This window comes from Poromitra crassiceps (genome assembly GCF_964638095.1).
Source record: "Poromitra crassiceps genome assembly, chromosome: 14".
In the NCBI taxonomy this organism is placed as follows: Eukaryota; Metazoa; Chordata; class Actinopteri; order Beryciformes; family Melamphaidae; genus Poromitra; species Poromitra crassiceps.
This window is the reverse complement of record NC_139633.1, coordinates 27,247,352-27,269,325: the sequence shown is the minus strand read 5'-3', so window position 1 is coordinate 27,269,325 and position 21,974 is coordinate 27,247,352. Positions and strand designations below refer to the sequence as shown.

Below are 21,974 nucleotides of genomic sequence, written 5' to 3'. Positions count from 1 at the left end.
ATTTGAGGATGGTGTTTTTCAAGGGGAGGAAAACAGGCAAGCTCTTCCAAGAAAAGATTTGTCAGTACTGTTGGATGTTTACCTCATGATAATCAATGAGAATGGAGGTCAGAGTTGACCCCTCTTTTTCTATATATCACATGACAAGTATACTGAAAGGCATTGATGATCTAAAGGTGTTTTGCTGGTTGCCACCATCGACATAAATAAATAGGGTTGCCACCAGTTATAATTATGCTACAACATTCCATAGCTTTCCTCCAGCATCCCATAATGCCCCTCTTCATGAAGCACGACTTCCGGCAGGTGACGTGTCTGCCTGTCTGCTGCAGGACGGTATGCTGGCAGCCCAGCCTGCGGGTGTCAGATGCAGTGAAGAGACGAGTAGTTAGATATTTGGGTAAACCAGTGGAGAAGAATCGGTGTGAATATGTTGCTGTGTCTGCTGGGAGCGGCGCTGCTGGCCGGAGCGGCGGGCTTCTACCTCCCGGGTCTGGCGCCCGTCAGCTTCTGTGAGCCTGGAAAAGACCAAGTGCCAGACTGCAAGGTAAACATGTAACGTTAACTGAGTAACTAGCAGATGCCATAACTCAACAGTTAACGCTATATAGCTAATATATAATATATCCAGTAAGCAAGGTGACGAGAAGCACTGACATTGATTAACGTGACTTCCTAAAAACAACCATAACCAGCTAGCCTAGCAAGCAAAGCGTCACAGTAGATAATGGAAGGCAATGACAGCGCTAGCTAGCTAGCTAGCGTTAGCTAACTATGCCAGCAGCTGTTTCTCTTCTGAAAACAAAAGGCCCTTCCAGTTGTTTTACTGGACCGAGTCCGGATACACAATATAACAGACTACATGCTGCCTGACCAGTTAACGTTACTGTATGGAAATCCTGTTCACATGGGACAATATGGGTATCATAACGTTAACAGTTAGCCTCCCACCCGAACAACTAGAACAGGCTAGGCTAGCTAGATGGCTAGATTACACTGCATTGCCCCCTACGGGTAAAGGGTAAACTGCATGATCTGTTGCAGCATACAGTAAAGAAAAGCAGTACTGTATAAGGAAGATAAATACACAGTGTGTGCACACTAGGGCTGTCAATCTCCCTCTATAATCAAATTCGAATTTCAGTGCTTTATACATTTTAATATTCGAATTATATTCGAATATTTTAATTAATTTTTAATTGAATTTAAAAAAAATTTTTTTTTTTTTTTTTTTTTGTCTGAGTGAATTGTTGTCTTCTCTTATGTTGTGTTCTGATTCTAAATATAGCTGAATCTTTGGGTTTGACCAAGTAAAACTTTTTCTAAGCATTTTACCAAATGTAGATGGAAAAGTGAATGGTGGATGAATATTCAAAATAATATTAGGCTTATCACAAATAGTCCAGCAATGATGTTTATTTAAGAAAACATGTTCCTTGTACAATGTACATACATTCATTGCATTAGAAAATAGGTCAGATAACCAGAGCTTAGTTAATATTCATCAGTGATGTATTGGTGCTGTCTGAAATGCTAAAATAAAATAATTGATAATAAAAAAAGACACAGCCTTTGTTTGAGCTCCTTATCAATAAACAAATAAGTAAACTTTGCCAAAACAACAATGAGCCATGAACAACAAAAAAATCAGTCACGTATTGCACTTAAGAGCTATAGGTTTACATTCAGTATAGCAGCTTCAACAGTCAACTTCAGTTAACAATGAATGAACATACATTTTAAGAGCTACAGGTAGGTTTACATCAGTATAGCAGCTTCAACAGTCAACTTCAGTTAACACTCTTTTCTTCAAGTATGTTGTCAGAACTTGTCACTGTTCTAGTGTTCTAAAAAAAAATTTTTTTTTTTTTTTTTTTTTTAAATAAAAAAATATTCGTTTTTAAAAAATAATAATAATCGAATTTCGTTCATAATTATTAAATTCGAATAATATTCGAATATCAAAATTCGTTTCAACAGCCCTAGTGCACACACACACACACACACACACACACACACACACACACACACACACACACACACAAAGAGTATATTTGGCTTTCTGACGACAAGTAGATTATTAAGGTGCAAAGACTGACGTTTCAACGCACACAGCGTCTTCTTCAGAGTCAAACCTAGGCTAGAATAAGTGAATTTAACCTGTTTCTATGAAGTAGCTCTGTTATGAGTGAGGCTAGGCAGCTGGGGACTGTATTTCTACCATCACTCTGTCAATTCTGTCCATTTTCCAATGGATCAGTGTGGCCGCCCGCAGCTACTGCAACTCAACGCACATCCCATGGGCCTGTACAGGAACATCTGTTCTTTCTTTTCCGTATTTTCTTCTTCACCGCTCTACCTCTTCCTCTTTCATTTTCACTCACTCATTTATTTATTTACTTTTTCTTCTTCTAATCTAAGCCATTATACTTGTCATTTATACACACAGCATTGAAACACAGCCCACAGATATGCTGATGTGGGTAGGTGCTCAAGATCTGTAGCCTTGCAGCCTACGCCACTCCCTCGCCCCCATGGTCGGCACAGACAGAGACACAGCCGTCGAGAGACGGAGAGCATGCGTCTCGTCTCAAGGTTGATAGCAGTTCAAAAAGCCGGTGTCGCACAGTAGCACACATGCACACACTTTAAGAAATGTGTGGAATGAATGGAGAATTCACTTCCTCATTGGGGAGACCCAATTGGCCCACTATGGAGAGAGCGGCTTGAAGCACACACAGTGTCAGAGAGAGGGGAGAAGGGGGTGGAGGAGAAGGGTCGGACCTGCAAACCTGCACCGCTTACTTCAACACCTGGGTGTGATTATTTTTTATACTATTTTAATTGTTTCTTTTGTTTTATTCTCTTTTATTCTATTCTCCTCTCTCATCTGTTATGTTTGTTTTCCGTTTGGTTTGTTGCTCCCCTCACCCTCATTCACTCGACCTTGCTAAGTCGACCTGTGAAATGTCGTCTTAATGCCTTTGTTACGTCAAATGCCAAATTTGACTTCTTATTATTTGTTATTGTTTCTGGCACAGTTAAAACAATATCCAGAGTTCCGCCTTTTGATTTTGTGGTTTGCGACAAGCGGTGCAGCAGTTGTCAGCTTTGAAGCTAGTCTATCAGATAAGAAATTTGAGATGGCAGTGCGGCACCACTCCTTGAGACACCTTGAGCTTCGTATTTCACTCAAGAAAGATTGAACTGTACACAGTTAAGAATTAAATTAAAACTTCATGACACTTGTCAGGTGGAAACTTGGGGTTTCTTCTTCAAATGGCCCTAGTGACTGGTTGCGTGACACATTCAACTATTTACCAGCCACAGTAGATTTTTTTTAAACAAAATATGACAGAATAGAGACTGTGAACGCTGGATGAAGGAGGTCAATATCATGACTCCTGACTGATGCTAAATTTAAAGGTCCCAATTCGTGCAGCTGTAACCTCTTAAAAACGTGTGTCTCTGGTCCATAAAACATGATTCTGGATTAATTTGTCGAAAATATAGCAAGCCCGTTTGTTGTGACGGAGTTCTCACTTCCTCATCTCGTTGCTTCCCAAGAATAGTCTGTTTCTATAATATATTCAGAACTAACAGTTCCCATTGGCCGCTGAGGGAGAGCCCGCCCCAGGCTCCCAGCGGCCAATCAGATTAGCGTCTGTGGACCAGCACGCTAGGTTGCGAGTTATCGTTAACTTAACGGTTACTACGCTAAAGAGGACATCTCAAAATGCCTAGACTTACCGAATGCACCTCTGCAGTTGCTGGATCACGTACAGTTGGCGTCGCTCCAGCTAGAAGTGTTAATTTTGTGGCTATAGACAAAATGGTGCAGGTAGCTTGTGTGAGAGAGACCCGCGCAGTATGCGTGAGGAAGCTCGTGACGTCCCGATCCCCCGTCTGGGCAAACAAAGCGTTTGGGGGTGTGGCTTGGAGGAGACTGCTTGAGAGAGCTGTATAGGGACAAATCCAACTGTGGCAGTTCTGAGCTTGTGACCACTCATTACAGGGAGGGCTGACAGCAGTATATATGCATTTACAAGTAAAAACAGCTTTTGCACGGAATGGGACCTTTAAGAGTTTAGTGGCAACTGGACTCAAGCACATCCATTCTGCTGCTCTGTCTTCCTAACACTTGTCTCTCCCTCTTTTGTCTTCTAGTCTGGCATCGAACTGTTTGTGAACCGGCTGGATTCAGTGGAGTCAGTCCTGCCATATGAATACACTGCGTAAGTCACAATATGTCTTTACTACAGTATGTGTTTGTTCTTCTATGCTTTTTGATGTATTATTTCATTTCATGTCCTCTTGTCAAAGGCATAAATATTATGGTCATTCTACTCTATTCCCCACCCCCGGGCCGAGCATTCCACCCCCGGTAATTGAGATGCCTTAGATTCAACCTGTTGGCCCAAATTAAATTCTGCTCTCAGTATGGTCACTGGCGGAAAAGCTTCTCCACACAGTCATGAATCAAAACTTGATGATGAAATCCAAAAGTTTCACTTCAAGGAGAACAACAACAAAATATCGGACTTAAAGTTTTGTGGCTTCCTGTGTGTCGTGGTGGCTCACCTGGTAGCACGCGTACCACGGAGTCTCGGTCCTTCGCGCGGCCGACGCGGGTTCGAATCCGACCCGAGGTCCTTTGCTGCATGTCATCCCCTCTCTCCCTCCCACAATCCAGTCATAAATGATCACCATGTAATGATAAAAACGTACAAACATCAAATCATGAATATTGATCCTGTCAAGCAATTGAATATGGTATTCTTCATCTAAGAGAATAATATCCCATATCTGTCCATCCAGGTTTGACTTTTGCTCAGACACAACGGAGAAACGGCCGTCAGAGAATCTGGGTCAGGTCCTGTTTGGAGAGAGGATCGAACCCTCGCCCTACAAGGTAATACACATCTACAACACACTATACATTTAGGCGGTGTGTCGTCATAGACGTGTGATCAATGGCTCAGCGGGTGGGGGTGGGGGGGGGATCCTCCCGTTTATATAAATGTCCCGAGGGAGATCTGCAGTGTGCATTAACGTAGTGTACTATCATCAGTGCAATAACTGCCATGAGTCTGGTGTTGAGACTATGGGCTTGTTGATATCAAAGATGGCAAAAAACGACGACAACAAAGCCATCAACTGTGCCAGTGACAAAGCGCACACATGCTAGCATGCTAACCGTCTGTACTGTGTCTTAGTTTGAGTTCAATAAAGCAGAGGTGTGTAAGCCGGTGTGCACCAGGGCCTACAACACCAACAACCCACCAGACAAAGTCAAACTGGACTTTCTCAAGAAAGGCATGCTGCTCAACTACCAGCATCACTGGTATGTAACACGCACGCACGCACGCACGCACACACACACACACACACACACACAAGGCTCTTTCACACACAGATCACGCAAAATTGTAGTTCGGGAAGCCCGTAAAGCCTGGCAGCCTCGCCACAGAAATTGCTTTCACACAGAGCCAAGCAGCACGGCCACATTACCGTGCTGCTGTGTACTTTCAGGTGAAATCCCCTGCTCCCGGATTGAAAGGCGAGCGGAGGGATTTCCTGCTCCTCCTAGCCCAAATGTATATTTTCATAGGTTAGTGTAGCCTGGCTACTGTATGATGAACGAATTCATTCAACAACAATACTTCCCTCCTTCTCCTAGTCCGCTGAGCTGGGAGGATAGGTGCACTCGTATGGTGGGCGGACTCGCCAAAACGGGCTCCGCCGCCGCACTCGCATGGTGGGCGGGCAGATCGATATGGTGTCCTACTAAAATTGAAACGATACACGACCGCCCGCATATCAAACAGCTGCAGTCTGCATAACGTTCGTCGGGGGAATAGTATAGGCTATAAATGCACATGACTACTTAACGTTAGTAGTTTTTGTAAGGGAATGCACAGAGCTGATTTCGAGGGGGAATATCATCAGACCAACTCGCCACAGACAGCTATAGCCCTCTGAAGCTTATTATTATATCCGTTAATTTTACCTAATGTCAACATCGTTTGAGCATAAAGCCTAACCGCACGGAGCATTCCTCCTGGCGTCCCTGCAGTCATGATTGTATAGGCTACTTTTTTTACTTTCACTCGTGCACTTTCTTGATACATGAGGTGATTTCCCCTGTAATTATTTATGAATGAGCTGCCTTTTCCGGCTCGCTGCGACGACGCTTTCAAATGGAGGCGGGTTGCCAGGTAACCCGGCGCTGTTACTACCTACCGTCGCGGGACAAAAGGCGTAAAACAATCGACTTTCACATCGGATGCGCGAATCCTATTTTCCGTGCATTTTTCGGCTTTCAAGGCCGGTGTGAAAGAGCCTATACACACACACACACACACACACACACACACATTCATAGATAGAAAGTCACACAAATGAATGGCTGCATTAGCACTACAATTCTATTGAATGTTGTAACAATTGACTGAGTAAACATTACAAATGTTCAATTGAAAATAAATCACCGCTGGTGGAAACATCATCACCGCAGGTAGAAACAGCACCACCCACAGGCAGAAAGAAACAGCACCACCCACAGGCAGAAACAGCACCACCCACAGGTAGAAACAGCACCACCCACAGGCAGAAACAGCACCACCCACAGGTAGAAACAGCACCACCCACAGGCAGAAACAGCACCACCCACAGGCAGAAACAGCACCACCCACAGGCAGAAACAGCACCACCCACAGGCAGAAACAGCACCACCCACAGGCAGAAACAGCACCACCCACAGGCAGAAACAGCACCACCCACAGGCAGAAACAGCACCACCCACAGGCAGAAACAGCACCACCCACAGGCAGAAACAGCACCACCCACAGGCAGAAACAGCACCACCCACAGGCAGAAACAGCACCACCCACAGGCAGAAACAGCACCACCCACAGGCAGAAACAGCACCACCCACAGGCAGAAACAGCACCACCCACAGGCAGAAACAGCACCACCCACAGGCAGAAACAGCACCACCCACAGGTAGAAACAGCACCACCCACAGGTAGAAACAGCACCACCCACAGGCAGAAACAGCACCACCCACAGGCAGAAACAGCACCACCCACAGGTAGAAACAGCACCACCCACAGGCAGAAGTGCTGTCGTCACTGAACCTCCTCGAAGGAAAAGTAAATCCTGGTTGCCACTCGTCACCATTCAAACACACACTAGTTTACCAAAAGTGAGATCCTACCACAGTGTGGAAAGAAGAACAACACAGAGTAATACCAGGTCAGATTGTTGAGTATCCAGATAACATATTCAGATGCTAATCACATTATGATACCAGATGAAAGTAAGCTCATTCATTGCACAATAAGAAAGAATGAGTATAAGGGCTAAAGCCTGGCTACTAAGATTGAGGTGCTACATGTAAGACAGAAAGTTTTGCCCGTCTTTCTGCTCTCAACAAGAAGATATCTGGCATTTGTCTAATCGCCTGTTTCAAGATGTGCAATCTTACACTACAAATAAACCAAACTAAAGCTAGACTTTATAGAACCAGACATACCTTGTATGTCAGTATGACCACACTCAGTCGGTGCTGCTGCGATGCAACTATTGGAAACCCGGAGTTGAAAATGGCTACAAAAGTCAAAGCAGGAAAATTCAAATCAGGATTTATTTATTTTTTTGAATTGAGTTAACTTGAGGAATAATTTCAAATCTAGAACACACCGTAGTCTCACACACAGAATTCCACGCACATACTTTGTAACAGTCAAAAACACATACACATGTTTAACCACTAGATGGCAGTCCCCACCTGTCATCATGGCCCTCCTCAAAACAACTCCCATTCGTAACTCTTTCTCTGAGTGTTTTGAGTTTGTCGAACTGAAGACCCATGTTAGACAATTTGTCATTTGAAAATTATTTAATTCACTAAAAACATCCTTGCTTCCATTTTCACACAAAAATACTGGCTTCGTGCATAACATATCGTGCCTGCCTTCATTGTGAACACTGCTGAACATGTTGATAGACACTAGCAAATGAGAAAAAATTATTGATGATTTATAATCTGTCATTGTTTTAGCATCATCTTCAGTAGTACTCAATGAGTACAATAGAAAGAACATCTAAAATCATATAGAACATATAAAATCCAGTCCATAGCTGGCAATATGGTAACAGGTTTATCTACAACAGAAGCAAATTACCATCAATTAAGGATTTTTTTTGTGTGTGTTTTTTTGTGCGTGTGTTTGTGTAGGATTGTGGACAACATGCCCGTCACCTGGTGCTATGATGTTGAAGAAGGACAGAAGTTCTGCAATCCTGGCTTCCCTATTGGCTGTTACGTTACAGAGCAGGGACGACCCAAAGACGCTTGTGTGGTTAATGTGAGTGGAACACACGCACACACACACACACACACACACACACACACACACACACACACACACACACACACACACACACACACACACACACACAATGAGGAAGTTATCAGCTCAATATTTAAAATTGCAGCAGGTGAATGGTAATCAATTGCAATGATCGGATTCCTTTGTTACATCATCACTGCTGGCATTTATGACATTTTACAGGCAGTTTGAGACTAACTCCGCATCACGCATCACAACTGGGACTTGGTCTGATTGGCTCCCTCACTAAAGAATTCCTGATATCTTTACAATCAGGCCAGTCTGCAGTATTTGTTTATAGGGATATATACAAGTATAGGGACCAGGAAGATTGCTCTCTAGAAAGGTGAAGTCACCCAAGACACACAAAAAACTAGAAAGTTGCTCTTCCTCTAGATCAGACATCTTAGCACCCTAAATGTGGAGCGTTCCATTTCCAATAACGGACACCGTAGTTTCTAGGGGTGTCTCAAAATTCACGATTTCATTTGACTTTTGATTTTGGGTTAGGCTTAACAGCTACAGTATACTATTGTTACACTGTCAGTCTTGAACAGAAAATATTGTGTTATTTTTCAGTCTGACTTTAATGACAAGGACACGTTCTACATCTTCAACCATGTGGACATCACCATCCACTACCACATCGTTGAGAACGAACAACTCGGAGCACGATTGGTTGCTGCCAAGATGGAACCCAAGAGGTAACCAATGAAATTGCTAGCTAGTACTGAGCTATCCTGCCAAAAGGTGCCAAGTCCTCCCTGACAATCCTCTGACTGAGAGGACAAGTGCATATTGACCATGTTTCATCCAGTTAGCCCCACACACCTCCATGTCCATCATTTTTCTTCTCGTTTTACTTTGTTGTGAACAAAGTGTTCTCTCCCTCTGCTCCGTCTCATCCCCTCCTCTCTGTCCAGCTATAAACACACCAATGTAGATGCTCCAGATTGTTCCGGGGGTCCCATGTCCCTCAACAACAAACACAACGGAGAGTTCAAGATATCATACACCTACTCTGTCAGCTTCGTGGTACGTGCACTTTGTGTGGGTGTGGCTATCTCAGTGCGTTTGCCCCGTTTGTCTTTTCCTCCTCTGTGTTTTGTGTGGCTCTGAACGCTAATGAAAGTGTTTGAATTGAATAAGACAACTTTCATGCAAATGTGTATCTTGGCATTTGTGTTTGTGTGTGTGTGTGTGTGTTTGTGTGTTTGTGTGTGTTTACAGGAGGATAAGAATATTCGCTGGGCGTCTCGGTGGGATTACATCCTAGAGTCCATGCCTCACACCAACATCCAGTGGTTCAGGTGAGACGCACGCATACGCACGCACCCACCCACACACACACACACACACACACACACACACACACTCTCTCTCTCTCTCTCTCTCTCTCTCTCTCTCTCTCTCTCTCTCTCTTACTCACACACATACACTCTCTCACACACACACACACACACACACACACACACACACAAATACTCTCTCTCTCACACACACACACACACACACACACACACACACACACACATACTCTCACCCACACACACACACACACACACACACTCTCTCTCTCTCTCTCTCTCTCTCTCTCTCTTACTCACACACATACACTCTCTCTCACACACACACACACACACACACACACACAAATACTCTCTCACACACACACACACACACACACACACACACACACACACACACACTCTCTCTCATACACACACACACACGCACACAAACACACTGCTAAGTACTGTATGTTGTCTCTCCTATGTTCCCAGTATAATGAACTCATTGGTGATCGTGTTGTTCCTGTCTGGTATGGTGGCCATGATCATGCTGAGGACTCTGCATAAAGACATAGCCAGATACAATCAGATGGACTCTGTGGTAAGAACCTGACTGGCTGGCTATCAATATGTCATTTGCTCTGTTCAGGAGCAGGGATAGTGATATTATTGCATTTAAGCTATTGACCATTTTCATGCCATAAATGACAATTTTCCAAGTATTAAAAATTCCCACGATTTGCTCCAAACACACGCATGTGTAATGGTATTTGTGAACCGTAATCTGAGACGTGTCAAACCGCTCAACAAAAGATGGAGAGTTAACATGCGTGCAGAGCAGAGACTGGCATGGAATATGGTATGGTGTTAGTAGGCCTATATGGAATATAATCATAGAATATTCTGTATCACCTTGTTGCATCTCCTTCTCCTCCCACTGATATTTTGAAGGCATCTGTAGTCCTTTACATTTCAATGCTTTTCGTGTCCTTTTATTTCCTTATGTTTTCTAAACATGGATGGAGAGCTTTTGTATTTGTGACTCCTTGTCACAAAACTAATGATTGTGTCTGGAATCAAGACCAACTTGGTGACCAGAACAACTAGCAACATTTCTGACAATATCTGCTTAGCTTTCTGGGATGAGGCTGGTAGATGGAGGTGTGTTGAACCTGTCATTTACCTCCACCCATCTGTTAACTCCGGTGTTTTCCAGGAGGATGCCCAAGAGGAGTTTGGGTGGAAGTTGGTCCACGGAGACGTGTTTCGACCTCCCAGGAAGGGAATGCTGCTGTCGGTTTTCCTCGGCTCAGGAACTCAGATCTTCATCATGACCTTCGTCACCCTCTGTACGTCTTTCTGAATGTCTGTCTGGTAAAAGAAGGGAATAGCCACAGAGTAGAAGCAGTGTTTGATAGACTTGTTACCTCATCACATGTTAATGTCCCTGTCTTGTTGTGCTTCTCTCTCTGTCCACTAATGTGTTAATACTCTGTTACTGTCTTTGAAAATAAGCAAAACAAGGTCAAAACCCCTGTTCACTGTATATAATTATGTTATTGCAAGTGCAACGCTCTTATGAAATACTGGTTTAAAATGACTTGAAAGTAACTTACAAATACAAGCTTTCCACCAAAAACCTAATCCAGCAGTCTGCAGCAACCAAGGAGTAACATCTTTTTGCCACAAGGTGGCACTAGTTAATTTAATTAGAAATCAACAAGATGGAGCAGACTTCCTGACACAATCATATCGTAAAAGTAGTTTGTAATTCAGAGATAATACCTCAGAATAGACCTGTAAGCCTTCACTGGCCAATCAGAGCTGAATATTCAACAAGGTTGTTTTTGTTGTGCTACAGCAAATAATCTGATTTATTATGTACAACATGTAATATGAAATCATCTGCCTTCTGTCTCTTTACTCTCTCTCTCTGTCCAGTCTTTGCCTGTCTCGGGTTCCTCTCCCCGGCGAACCGCGGGGCGCTCATGACCTGTGCTGTGGTTCTCTGGGTTTTGCTGGGAACTCCTGCCGGATTCATCGCCGCACGCTTCTACAAATGTGAATGAGAAAGAGAACAATACACATACAATGACTACACTTAGCAAGAAAGACAGAAAGAAAGGAATGGGGGATAAACGGATTCTGCTGACAATTGATAATGTAATAACTTGATGTGATGATTTAATAACCTTTTCTTTTGACTGACAAAAAGTTTAGAATTTTGCATTTGCCACCGCCTTCTTTATTGCATTATCAGGAAACAAAATACTAACATATTTCCTGCTTTTACATGGATATTTTCCCTCCACTAATAATACAATACTTTTATTACATTAACTGGCAAATAATTGTAAGGCATGTAACCTTTTTTAATTCTTGCAATATCACTCTGGCGATTTATTACATTGTTGAATTGCATTTTAGATGCATTAAGGAGGAATATTTTATTGCATTTTGACAAGCTATTACATTATCTAACAGCATTATCAGTTTGCTACAGGGTCCGATCGGCAAAGTTTAGAAATCATAAAGGACGACACCAAACAAGTCAACAGTGATGAGTTTGAAACTAAAAGAAAATCCAGAGTGAGTTTGAAAAAAAAAGCAGAGAATGAGGAGGAAAATGAAAGAGAAGCGTGGTGAAGATAAAGGAGACGAGAGGTCATGATCTGGTAACCTACCGGGTCAGTGACCAGACCACTGGGTTCGTTAGCTCCAATCAGTGTCAACGTGGAGTTAGACTGGCATGACACACACACACACACAGCCACTATGCAACGGTCCCTTGAGTTGACACTGACACACAGGTCAGGCTTACCCAACACACACCTGCCAGGCCCATCTGTCCTGTTGTATTTCCAGGACTTCACAGTGGGACGAGTAGCAGTCAGTTGCTTTTACCCAAAGGAACTTCTTTGCGCAGCAGTGTCTAAAAGAGTTGGCTCCGCCTTGCTGCTTTACTCGCAGCAGTGTCTAAAAGAGTTGGCTCCGCCTTGCTGCTTTACTCGCAGCAGTGTCTAAAAGAGTTGGCTCCGCCCTGCTGCTTTACTCGCAGCAGTGTCTAAAGGAGTTGGCTCCGCCCTGCTGCTTTACCCACAGCAGTGTCTAAAAGAGTTGGCTCCGCCCTGCTGCTTTACTCACAGCAGTGTCTAAAAGAGTTGGCTCCGCCCTGCTGCTTTACTCACAGCAGTGTCTAAAAGAGTTGGCTCCGCCTTGCTGCTTTACTCACAGCAGTGTCTAAAAGAGTTGGCTCCGCCTTGCTGCTTTACTCGCCTCAGTGTCTAAAAGAGTTGGCTCCGCCTTGCTGCTTTACTCGCCTCAGTGTCTAAAAGAGTTGGCTCCGCCCTGCTGCTTTACTCGCCTCAGTGTCTAAAAGAGTTGGCTCCGCCTTGCTGCTTTACCCACAGCAGTGTCTAAAAGAGTTGGCTCCGCCTTGCTGCTTTACTCGCAGCAGTGTCTAAAAGAGTTGGCTCCGCCCTACTGCTTTACTCGCAGCAGTGTCTAAAGGAGTTGGCTCCGCCCTGCTGCTTTACCCGCAGCAGTGTCTAAAGGAGTTGGCTCCGCCTTGCTGCTTTACCCACAGCAGTGTCTAAAAGAGTTGGCTCCGCCTTGCTGCTTTACCCGCAGCAGTGTCTAAAGGAGTTGGCTCCGCCCTACTGCTTTACTCGCAGCAGTGTCTAAAGGAGTTGGCTCCGCCCTGCTGCTTTACTCGCAGCAGTGTCTAAAAGAGTTGGCTCCGCCTTGCTGCTTTACCTGCAGCAGTGTCTAAAGGAGTTGGCTCCGCCCTGCTGCTTTACTCGCAGCAGTGTCTAAAGGAGTTGGCTCCGCCCTGCTGCTTTACCCGCAGCAGTGTCTAAAGGAGTTGGCTCCGCCCTGCTGCTTTACTCACAGCAGTGTCTAAAGGAGTTGGCTCCGCCCTGCTGCTTTACTCGCAGCAGTGTCTAAAGGAGTTGGCTCCGCCCTGCTGCTTTACCCACAGCAGTGTCTAAATGAGTTGGCTCCGCCTTGCTGCTTTACCCACAGCAGTGTCTAAATGAGTTGGCTCCACCTTGCTGCTTTACTCGCCTCAGTGTCTAAAAGAATTGGCTCCGCCCTGCTGCTTTACTCGCAGCAGTGTCTAAAAGAGTTGGCTCCGCCCTGCTGCTTTACCCACAGCAGTGTCTAAATGAGTTGGCTCCGCCTTGCTGCTTTACCCACAGCAGTGTCTAAATGAGTTGGCTCCACCCTGCTGCTTTACTCGCAGCAGTGTCTAAAGGAGTTGGCTCCGCCCTGCTGCTTTACCCACGTAAGCACAAAGAGACATTTAAAGCTGCACTAGGGAACATGTTGCAGCTGCTCTATAATTAGTCTATATCAGCTGATCAGTTGATGGAGCGAGTGTCTCATGCCACGCTAATCAAGATGCCATGGCATAGAATCACCCTGTTTACTCATTAAATTAAATCCTGCTGTCGGTGTGGTCACCCGTCACCGGTGGAGATCTTGTCCACAGGAAGAGACGGATTGAAACGTAACGGTGAATTCCAAAACTGTCTCACCAACCAGACTCGCCGACAGCGACCTTCTCCTCCACCCTACCACGCACAAAGACATTTAGTCACATCAAACGGTTTCCTCGCTGCTCTTTAGAACACGACATAATGACGTAGTACAGTTTTAACCAGTTATTTGAGGCAGTTACTGGCAGTTCTGTTGCATTGCTTTGAGTTCTGTCCATTCTGAGGACAATGGACAATGTAGAAAAAACATGTTATACAAAGTATACAAATGATACATATAATAATTATCTTTATGGGAAAAGTTGCCTTTATCAGGTACAATATTAGGCAAATGCAATAAAGTGAGTGTTTATCTTGGTTATTGTCAGAATTGCTCATATTGTCCAAACATGTTGCTCATATTAGCTGCACTTGAGCTCACTGGTGCCCCCTAGACTTTAAATGCAACATGATCTGGGGGGGGGGGGGGGGGGGGGGACGTTGAACCAATGAAATCATCAGTGAAGCAAATGTGTCCCCTCCCACCTGATGAGATCTGTCACCATAGAAATGCAGCTCGGTTAGATTGCTACATTTTCACATGTAAATGGGGAAGAAATGCTTTGTGGTTTAGTTTGACGTCTTTTCTGACAAACTCTTTCCTCCTTTCTCTTTGAATCTCAGCTTTCGGCGGAGAGAAGTGGAAAACCAACGTTCTGCTGACCGCCTTCCTCTGCCCCGGGTGAGAGAGGCACTCGCACTCAACCTCTCTCTACCGCTCTCAATCATCCGCTCGCTCAACCTTCTCTCTCTCTCTATCTCCGTGTCTGTCTGTGCAGGGTGGTGTTCGCAGATTTCTTTGTGATGAACCTAATCCTGTGGGGTGAAGGCTCTTCGGCAGCCATGCCCTTTGGTACCCTGGTAGCCATATTGGCTCTCTGGTTCTGCATCTCGGTGCCCCTCACCTTCATAGGTGCTTACTTTGGCTTCAAGAAGACCGTGAGTAAACACATGCATACAGGGAGGGACACATCACTACACAAGTACACATACATACATAATGATATTTTTATCTATCTAGCAAGAACATGTCATTGTAAGAAAAAAGTGGCTCAGAAACATAATTCTGCGCATTCTCTGTTGTAATTGAAGTTCAATTTATCACATCTTATCGTGGTTATATCGAATCGGGATCCCCATATCGCATATTGTCGCATCCCTAACAAACTGTTTCCGTGTTATCCATTTGTTTATTTGAATCCCTCACCCTCTCCTCTGTGATTGGTTGTTTCAGGGCATTGAGCACCCAGTGCGGACTAATCAGATTCCTCGTCAGATCCCGGAGCAGTCGTTCTACACAAAGCCCCTCCCTGGCATCATTATGGGAGGAATACTGCCTTTTGGCTGCATATTCATTCAGCTGTTCTTCATACTCAACTCTATCTGGTGAGAATGAAGGAATGCATTATGGGTCTTTACGGGAACAAGAGCTTTTGCAGGGCTTAGTTTTGCTGTTATACAATTCGTTTACCGAAAAAAAATATTCATTCACTTGGGTGAACGTGTCTCACAGGCAAAAGTCATTCATACTTCATCCTTAGGTTATACGCTGAGACCTTTTGAATGCAATCTTTCAAAATTACAGGTCAGAGGTCAGCTAATATTAGTCTCCACAAGTATAACATGTCTTTATACTGGAGGTAAAAGCATAGCTCACTCTATAGCTTTTCTTCATACCGTAACACCTTTTTATTCAGTCGGACTGTACTTGTGTTTTGCCGCGAGTCACAATGCAAGTTGCAATATTGTGCTACTCAAACATATTTTCCAATGTTGGGAGGTCTGGAATAATGAAAGGATATGTTGTATTTCTGAATCATTTTACCTGGTTGAAGCATGTACAGAGAAAACAAGAGGGGGCCTAAGATTGAACCCTGAGGAACCACAAGGAAGGAGTATAAGCAGGTGTGGAGAATGAGTTGCTAATGAGTTCCTATCCACCTTATTTTTGAATGCCCCGCTGTAAGATAATTATGGGTGCAAGGTCCAGTCTAGAACGTGACTGGTTGTTGCAGCTGGTGCATTTCCTCGTTAAAACTCCCGACGCTGGGAAAAAAAAGTTGCTTGTCACAATAAATAACACTCGTTTGACGACTTATTTGAGGGAATGTCATAATTGTATCTATCACATCCGCTATTTGCTCAGTGGCCTTGTGGTCTGAGTGTCCGCCCTGAGACTGGGAGGTTGTGAGTTCGATCCCCGGCCGAGTCATACCAAAGACTATAAAAATGGGACCCATTGCCTCCCTGCTTGGCACTCAGCATCAAAGGGTTGGAATTGGGGGGTTAGATCACTGCTCACCGCTCCCCCAGGGGATGGGTCAAATGCGGAGAACAAATTTCACACACTCAGGTGTGTGACAATCAGTGGGACTTTACCTTTATTTCTGTTGCTCTTTGAACAACTCGGGCTATTTATCGACAAGATTTTTGCCAAGCAAGTTAGTCTTTTTTCCATTGACGTTGGGGTATAATGGCAGTTCCTTCTAATGGACTGTGTAAGATCCTGATCGTCACAAAGACTCAGCCACGCCTCTTTCTTTTGGCCAGGTCCCATCAGATGTACTACATGTTTGGCTTCCTCTTCCTCGTCTTCATCATCCTGGTCATCACCTGCTCTGAGGCGACCATCCTCCTCTGCTACTTCCACCTCTGTGCCGAGGTAAACCGCACAACACCTCTTAGCATCGTAGAAAATAATATCAGCATCATCAAACAGATTATATATACTGTATATATATATATATATATATATATATTCATATACAGAAATTCCAAACAATAACTTGTTCCACAGACCTCGTTATGAGCAGTTTCATGGAGGAACTATTTTCTTTTGACCGAGCTACACCCGCTAGCTGCTAGCTAGTTCCTACATGAGACTGCAAAAGAAAATAGTTCCTACATGAAACTTGCTCACAACAAAGTCTGTGTATTATCTTGAGTAACCAGGTCATGATTTCTGGAAAGAGACAATGCTGTTGAGTTTTTCCAAATGTATTTTGTTGGTGCTTCGAGCACTACAAGCCGAGTGACATCCAGTTGCATTGTATTCAAGAGAAGCCAGACATCTCTGTGGCCGATATCTCCAAAACTCAGGCAACTATCCCAAAACGATATAGATGGATAAATAGCACTACAGGTGAGAGGGAAAATATGTATTTTGGATTTTAGGGTGAGCTGTCCCTTTAACGTTTCGTTCTCTTTGGCGTCTCTGCCATCTCTCTCTCTGTCTCTCTCTCTCACTGTGACTCGCTGTGTGTGTCTCTCTCTCTCTCTCTCTCTCTCTCTCTCTCTCTCACACTGTGTCTCGCTGTGTGTGCGTCTGTGTGCTGCTTGCCTGCAGTGTGTGTCTGCCCCGCCCCCCTCCTCACACACAGAAAGAGAAAGCGAGCGAGGGACATATCTTTTCTGGATTGGAAATCGTGAAAAAGTTGATCATAGAGGCATGTCAACCGTGGATTTGCTGCGCAGTTTAGACATTTCTAAACTCCCAGATACTGTGCTGCTTGTGCTCTCTGCAGGACTACCATTGGCAGTGGCGCTCCTTCCTGACCAGCGGCTTCACTGCTGTGTATTTCCTGATCTATGCCATCCATTACTTCTTCTCCAAGCTGCAGATAACTGGACTGGCCAGCACCATACTCTACTTTGGATACACCACGATCATGGCTCTCATCTTTTTCCTATTCACCGGTAGGTATATGAGGAAGGAAGGGAGAGAGTTAGAAGCCTTGTGTTTGGAGGTCAAAAAAGCTGAAGGGGTTTTGAAAGCCTATGCAGATATTTTTGTGAGGCTGTCAAACGCTGATATTTTGTGCCGATGTTCGGTGGCTTTAAACGATTTTCAGGCCAACATTTCCCTGACTGATATGTGAATTTAATAATATAATCTGCCCAATATATCAATTTTGGGAGGACAAGATCTGAGGTTGGAATTTTCCTTTAAGTAAGCAACATTTATTTGTATAAGCGCACCAGCATATAGGTCTAAAAAATATCTGAAATTTGGGTCGCGACTTAAAGACTAAGGCAAAATGTGGATTGTAATGCTAGACCAGTTGAGAACCGCTGGTATATTCATAGTATTCTGTTACATCATCACACGGCCATCTTGGTAGGACAATAACAGGTGATTGTAATCAATGAACACGTCATTACAATCAAATGACAAAAAACAGCCAATGAGCTGTGTGTATTGTAAAGCGCCATATTGGTAGGAAATGCCTGTGACATGGGAATACTATGAATAGATCATCAACCCTGAGCAGATATATAGTCACTTTGTGCTACAGGCAAGATGAAACCGAACGAATGGGCCCTTAATTAACTATGGATTCACTCTGTTCTCAGGTACGATCGGCTTCTTTGCCTGTTTCTGGTTTGTTACCAAGATCTACAGTGTCGTCAAGGTGGACTGACGAGGAACAAGGTGAACTACTGCAGACACACTACAGACCCACCACCACCACCACCACCACCTCAGCAGCATACAACACCGTCAATATGAACTGAAATATTGCAACCCAAAGACAAACTTTGCTCATCGCCTCCCCGCCGTTTGCTCAGCCAGACTGAAGTCTGCCTCCCTCGTCCTCTCTGACAACAAACACTACGATGTTTCTGTTCTCTTCCGTTTGCGTGCCTGAAATCTGCATATAGTCAGAATGACACAAATCAAGAGAGGCGGAGTCAAATCAGGCCAGCCCCTCGCCCCCAGCACCACCGTATGCCGCCAGAGCCTCCATAGCATTTGCTTTGCAGTTTGCCCATGCGTTGCTCGAGAGATGTCAGAGGAATAAAGCGAGGATCTTCTTGTTAACGGCTCCTTTTTCCAGACCATTTGTGTTCAAAAGTGTTCTCATTTGTTTCAAAAGAAGAAGAAGAAGAAGAAAAAGTGTGCAGGCCTTGTCACTGTTTTAAATGATAAGAGGTTTTTATGCAATTTGTTTGTATGCCGGCAGATTGCTGGAGCAGCTTTAGCTTTCCTCCAGCTTGAGAAGGTCTGATGGTCTCCATCACGCCAGGCAAGGTGAACCCATTTCAGGAAAAGTAGCTGAGTCCTGATCCCATTGTCACCTGGCCCAGTTCTGTTGTCAAACACAGCAACAAAGGAGTGCTGTGTATTTAAAGGGGACATCTGTAACCTCCATTGAGCTCTAGTGACGACTAGTAGGAATTGCAACAACATTGATGGATAGTAGCTCCCCCTCCCATCCTTTCTTCTTGAGGTATGGTGCAATGTAGGGGGGGGGGGGACAATAATGTTTCCACTGGATGGGAAAATTTTATTTCAAAACGGAGTGAATTTTTAATACCAGAAATTTCAGCAGTAATGGTTGGCCATTGGTGTTTATTGTTATTAGTTATTAGTTATTGCCCCTTTAATACACAGTAGCGACCAGAAACAAATGCATTGCATCACTTTGCTGTGAATAGCGGAAATATTTTTTGTGAGAGTCTACATTAAATCCTCTCTGTTCTCTGTGTTGAAGCGCTGCTGTCATCTTGTATTTGGCAATTGAGATAGGAGATGTTTTCAGGCCAGCTAACTGACGGACTGACTGATTTTTCAGCTGGTATTTCTTTGGTTTGTACGGAAGAGGATTAGGGGCACATGTGAATCATTTACTTGACTTCTGAGTTTAAAGACAGAATTCTGATTTAATTTTCAGAATTCTGAGATCTAAGTCCCAATTCTGACTTATTTTTTCTCCGACTTTTGACTTTAATTCTGACTTTAAACTCTAAATTGGGACTTTATTCTCAGAACTCAAATAAATATAGTTTTCAGATGTAGCAGTTTGGCATCTTGAGCTCTAGAACTGAATCAGGTTTGTGAAGTGGCTCCGCGCAGCAGCCCACACATTGCAGCTTTACCTTGACTTTAAAACTCGACAGTGTTGGAAACCTTGATTTGTAAATATCAAACTTTTTTCTAATATTACAAAGTTTTGTGGAACTGGGGCGTAAAAAAAAATGTAAACGATGTGAATGAACGGACTTGCACCTGTTACCATGGAGACACTCTTCTAATGTTGATGTGTTTATTCTATGCGACTTTTTGATTTGTGGTTTTATCTTTTTTATTTTTTATTTTTTTTGCTTGTTGGCGCGTTATTAACCAGCTTGGTTTCTGTTATTTATCTGAGATTTTCATGTTTATTTTTTCCATGTGATTTCTTGTGCCTGGATTCTGGTACCTCATCCTGATGCTTTAGAAAATGATTTGGTCTGGTAGCTGCCCTCTTTCTGTTAGTCCTAAATGATCTTGGAGTACTTTGCTTGTACATGGTTTCATACGTGAAAGGCATGAGAAGGAAAGGAAAATGGATTCAAGACGACATAAAACCAGATCAGCACTGCAGTATTACTCTATGTTCCTATATGAATCCAGGAAAAGACTTGTTAGAAACATCTAAAAGAGGTGGTTGAGTTTTTATCAATTACCATTCATCTCATCATTCATATCATTTATTCGCCCTTTCAGTTTGTGGGATGTTGGTATCCTGTGTGTATGTATATACCTGTCTATCATAAGTTATCTGAGCTCGAGTGATCCTGAGACTGTTTTTCCCCTCCCCTTTCGCTGAGTTTGTTGAAGTAATAGAATTTAAGGTGAAAATGATAAGGGGGAAAATAAAGCAATTTTCCAACAGAACAAAGAGGTGTTTTGTGTTCATTTTGTCCCAGCTTGTTCTAGTGGAAGCCCCTTTGATTTTGGACACTACACAAAGTCACTCTCTTTACACAGTTCTTCTTCTACTGATTCCAAACAACCCAGAAGCGTAACACACATCACTTCCTGTGCAGCAGAGTATTTTTTCCCAGGAAAAGAAATAGCTCACACTGGCTGTTTAGAACAGTAAATGGAAAAGCTGGATGTACTTTAGGCTGCATCACTTTATTTAAGAATGGATGGAGAATAGTTAAATGGATGTTTATTTATATGAAAATGACACAAAAATGTTGGATTGTTGCTTTCATAGTCGTGACTCGTGAGTGATGGTCTGATGCATTCTGTATATATGCACAGACACTTTTGGTGTAAGACTTGTGCAGGAAAATAAGCATTTTCATTTGAAGCAATACGAGGCTCGGCGCTTCTTCATGTCTGACGGAGTGAAGGTGGGGGTCAGGGCTGAAGCTCCCATGATGCTCTGCTCCACGGGGACCACAAGGATTTATTACTATTGACACAATTCTCCTTCTGCTCTACTGAATTGGCGCGGTGTGTGTGTGTGTGTGTGTGTGTGTGTGTGGATGGATGGATTGAGACTGGGCTGTAGGAAGGCCGACTTAGCATTCTTAGATTTGATAATCACCTCATCTCTGACACGTCGTTTATTTTAAATGCAAAATGGAAAATTCTGTCATTATCCACTCACCATGATAGTTGAAACTCTGGTCAGCTGAAGTGTGTTCGTCCATGAAACACACACACAGAGCTTGCCAGTAGCAGCATTCTCCAAAACAACTGAAGTCAATTAGGGTCTGATATTTAGAATTTCAAAAACGGCAAAAATGACCGGAAATTGACTTCACAAGACAGCTTGTGTAGCATAATCTAAGTCCGTGGTACGCAGCCTTGCCCTACTCAGGAGCCACATTGACCAATAAATAAATACATCTAATAAACATATTTGCAAGAGCCACAATCCAAAAAAAAGTCCCTTTATCGTTTCATTTATGTATTTGTTTGTTTATTTATTTGTTTGTTTATTTATTTTATTTAAAGTAGGACT

At 43.6% G+C, this 21,974-nt stretch overlaps 1 protein-coding gene across 1 annotated transcript; it reads left to right on the top strand.

Moving 5' to 3' along the window:
- The first annotated feature begins 353 nt into the window (after positions 1-353).
- On the top strand, positions 354-20,880 carry tm9sf2 (transmembrane 9 superfamily member 2). Its single transcript, XM_083650560.1, has 17 exons — positions 354-547; positions 4,168-4,235; positions 4,819-4,912; positions 5,217-5,344; positions 8,243-8,372; positions 8,976-9,100; positions 9,320-9,431; positions 9,627-9,706; positions 10,181-10,289; positions 10,905-11,037; positions 11,630-11,749; positions 14,854-14,911; positions 15,009-15,168; positions 15,464-15,615; positions 16,780-16,891; positions 17,754-17,925; positions 18,583-20,880. The coding sequence occupies exons 1-17, from the start codon at positions 431-433 to the stop codon at positions 18,648-18,650; spliced, it is 1,938 nt and encodes a 645-aa protein (XP_083506686.1). The 5' UTR covers positions 354-430; the 3' UTR covers positions 18,651-20,880.
- Positions 20,881-21,974: the final 1,094 nt, after the last annotated feature.

Bases quoted from the DNA above. Each gene is read 5' to 3' on its own strand.
- tm9sf2 (XM_083650560.1), top strand. From the start codon at position 431: ATGTTGCTGTGTCTGCTGGGAGCGGCGCTGCTGGCCGGAGCGGCGGGC. The intron at 16,892-17,753 runs GTAAACCGCACA...TGCTCTCTGCAG, and splicing joins ACTTCCACCTCTGTGCCGAG to GACTACCATTGGCAGTGGCG. The intron at 17,926-18,582 runs GTAGGTATATGA...CTCTGTTCTCAG, and splicing joins CATCTTTTTCCTATTCACCG to GTACGATCGGCTTCTTTGCC.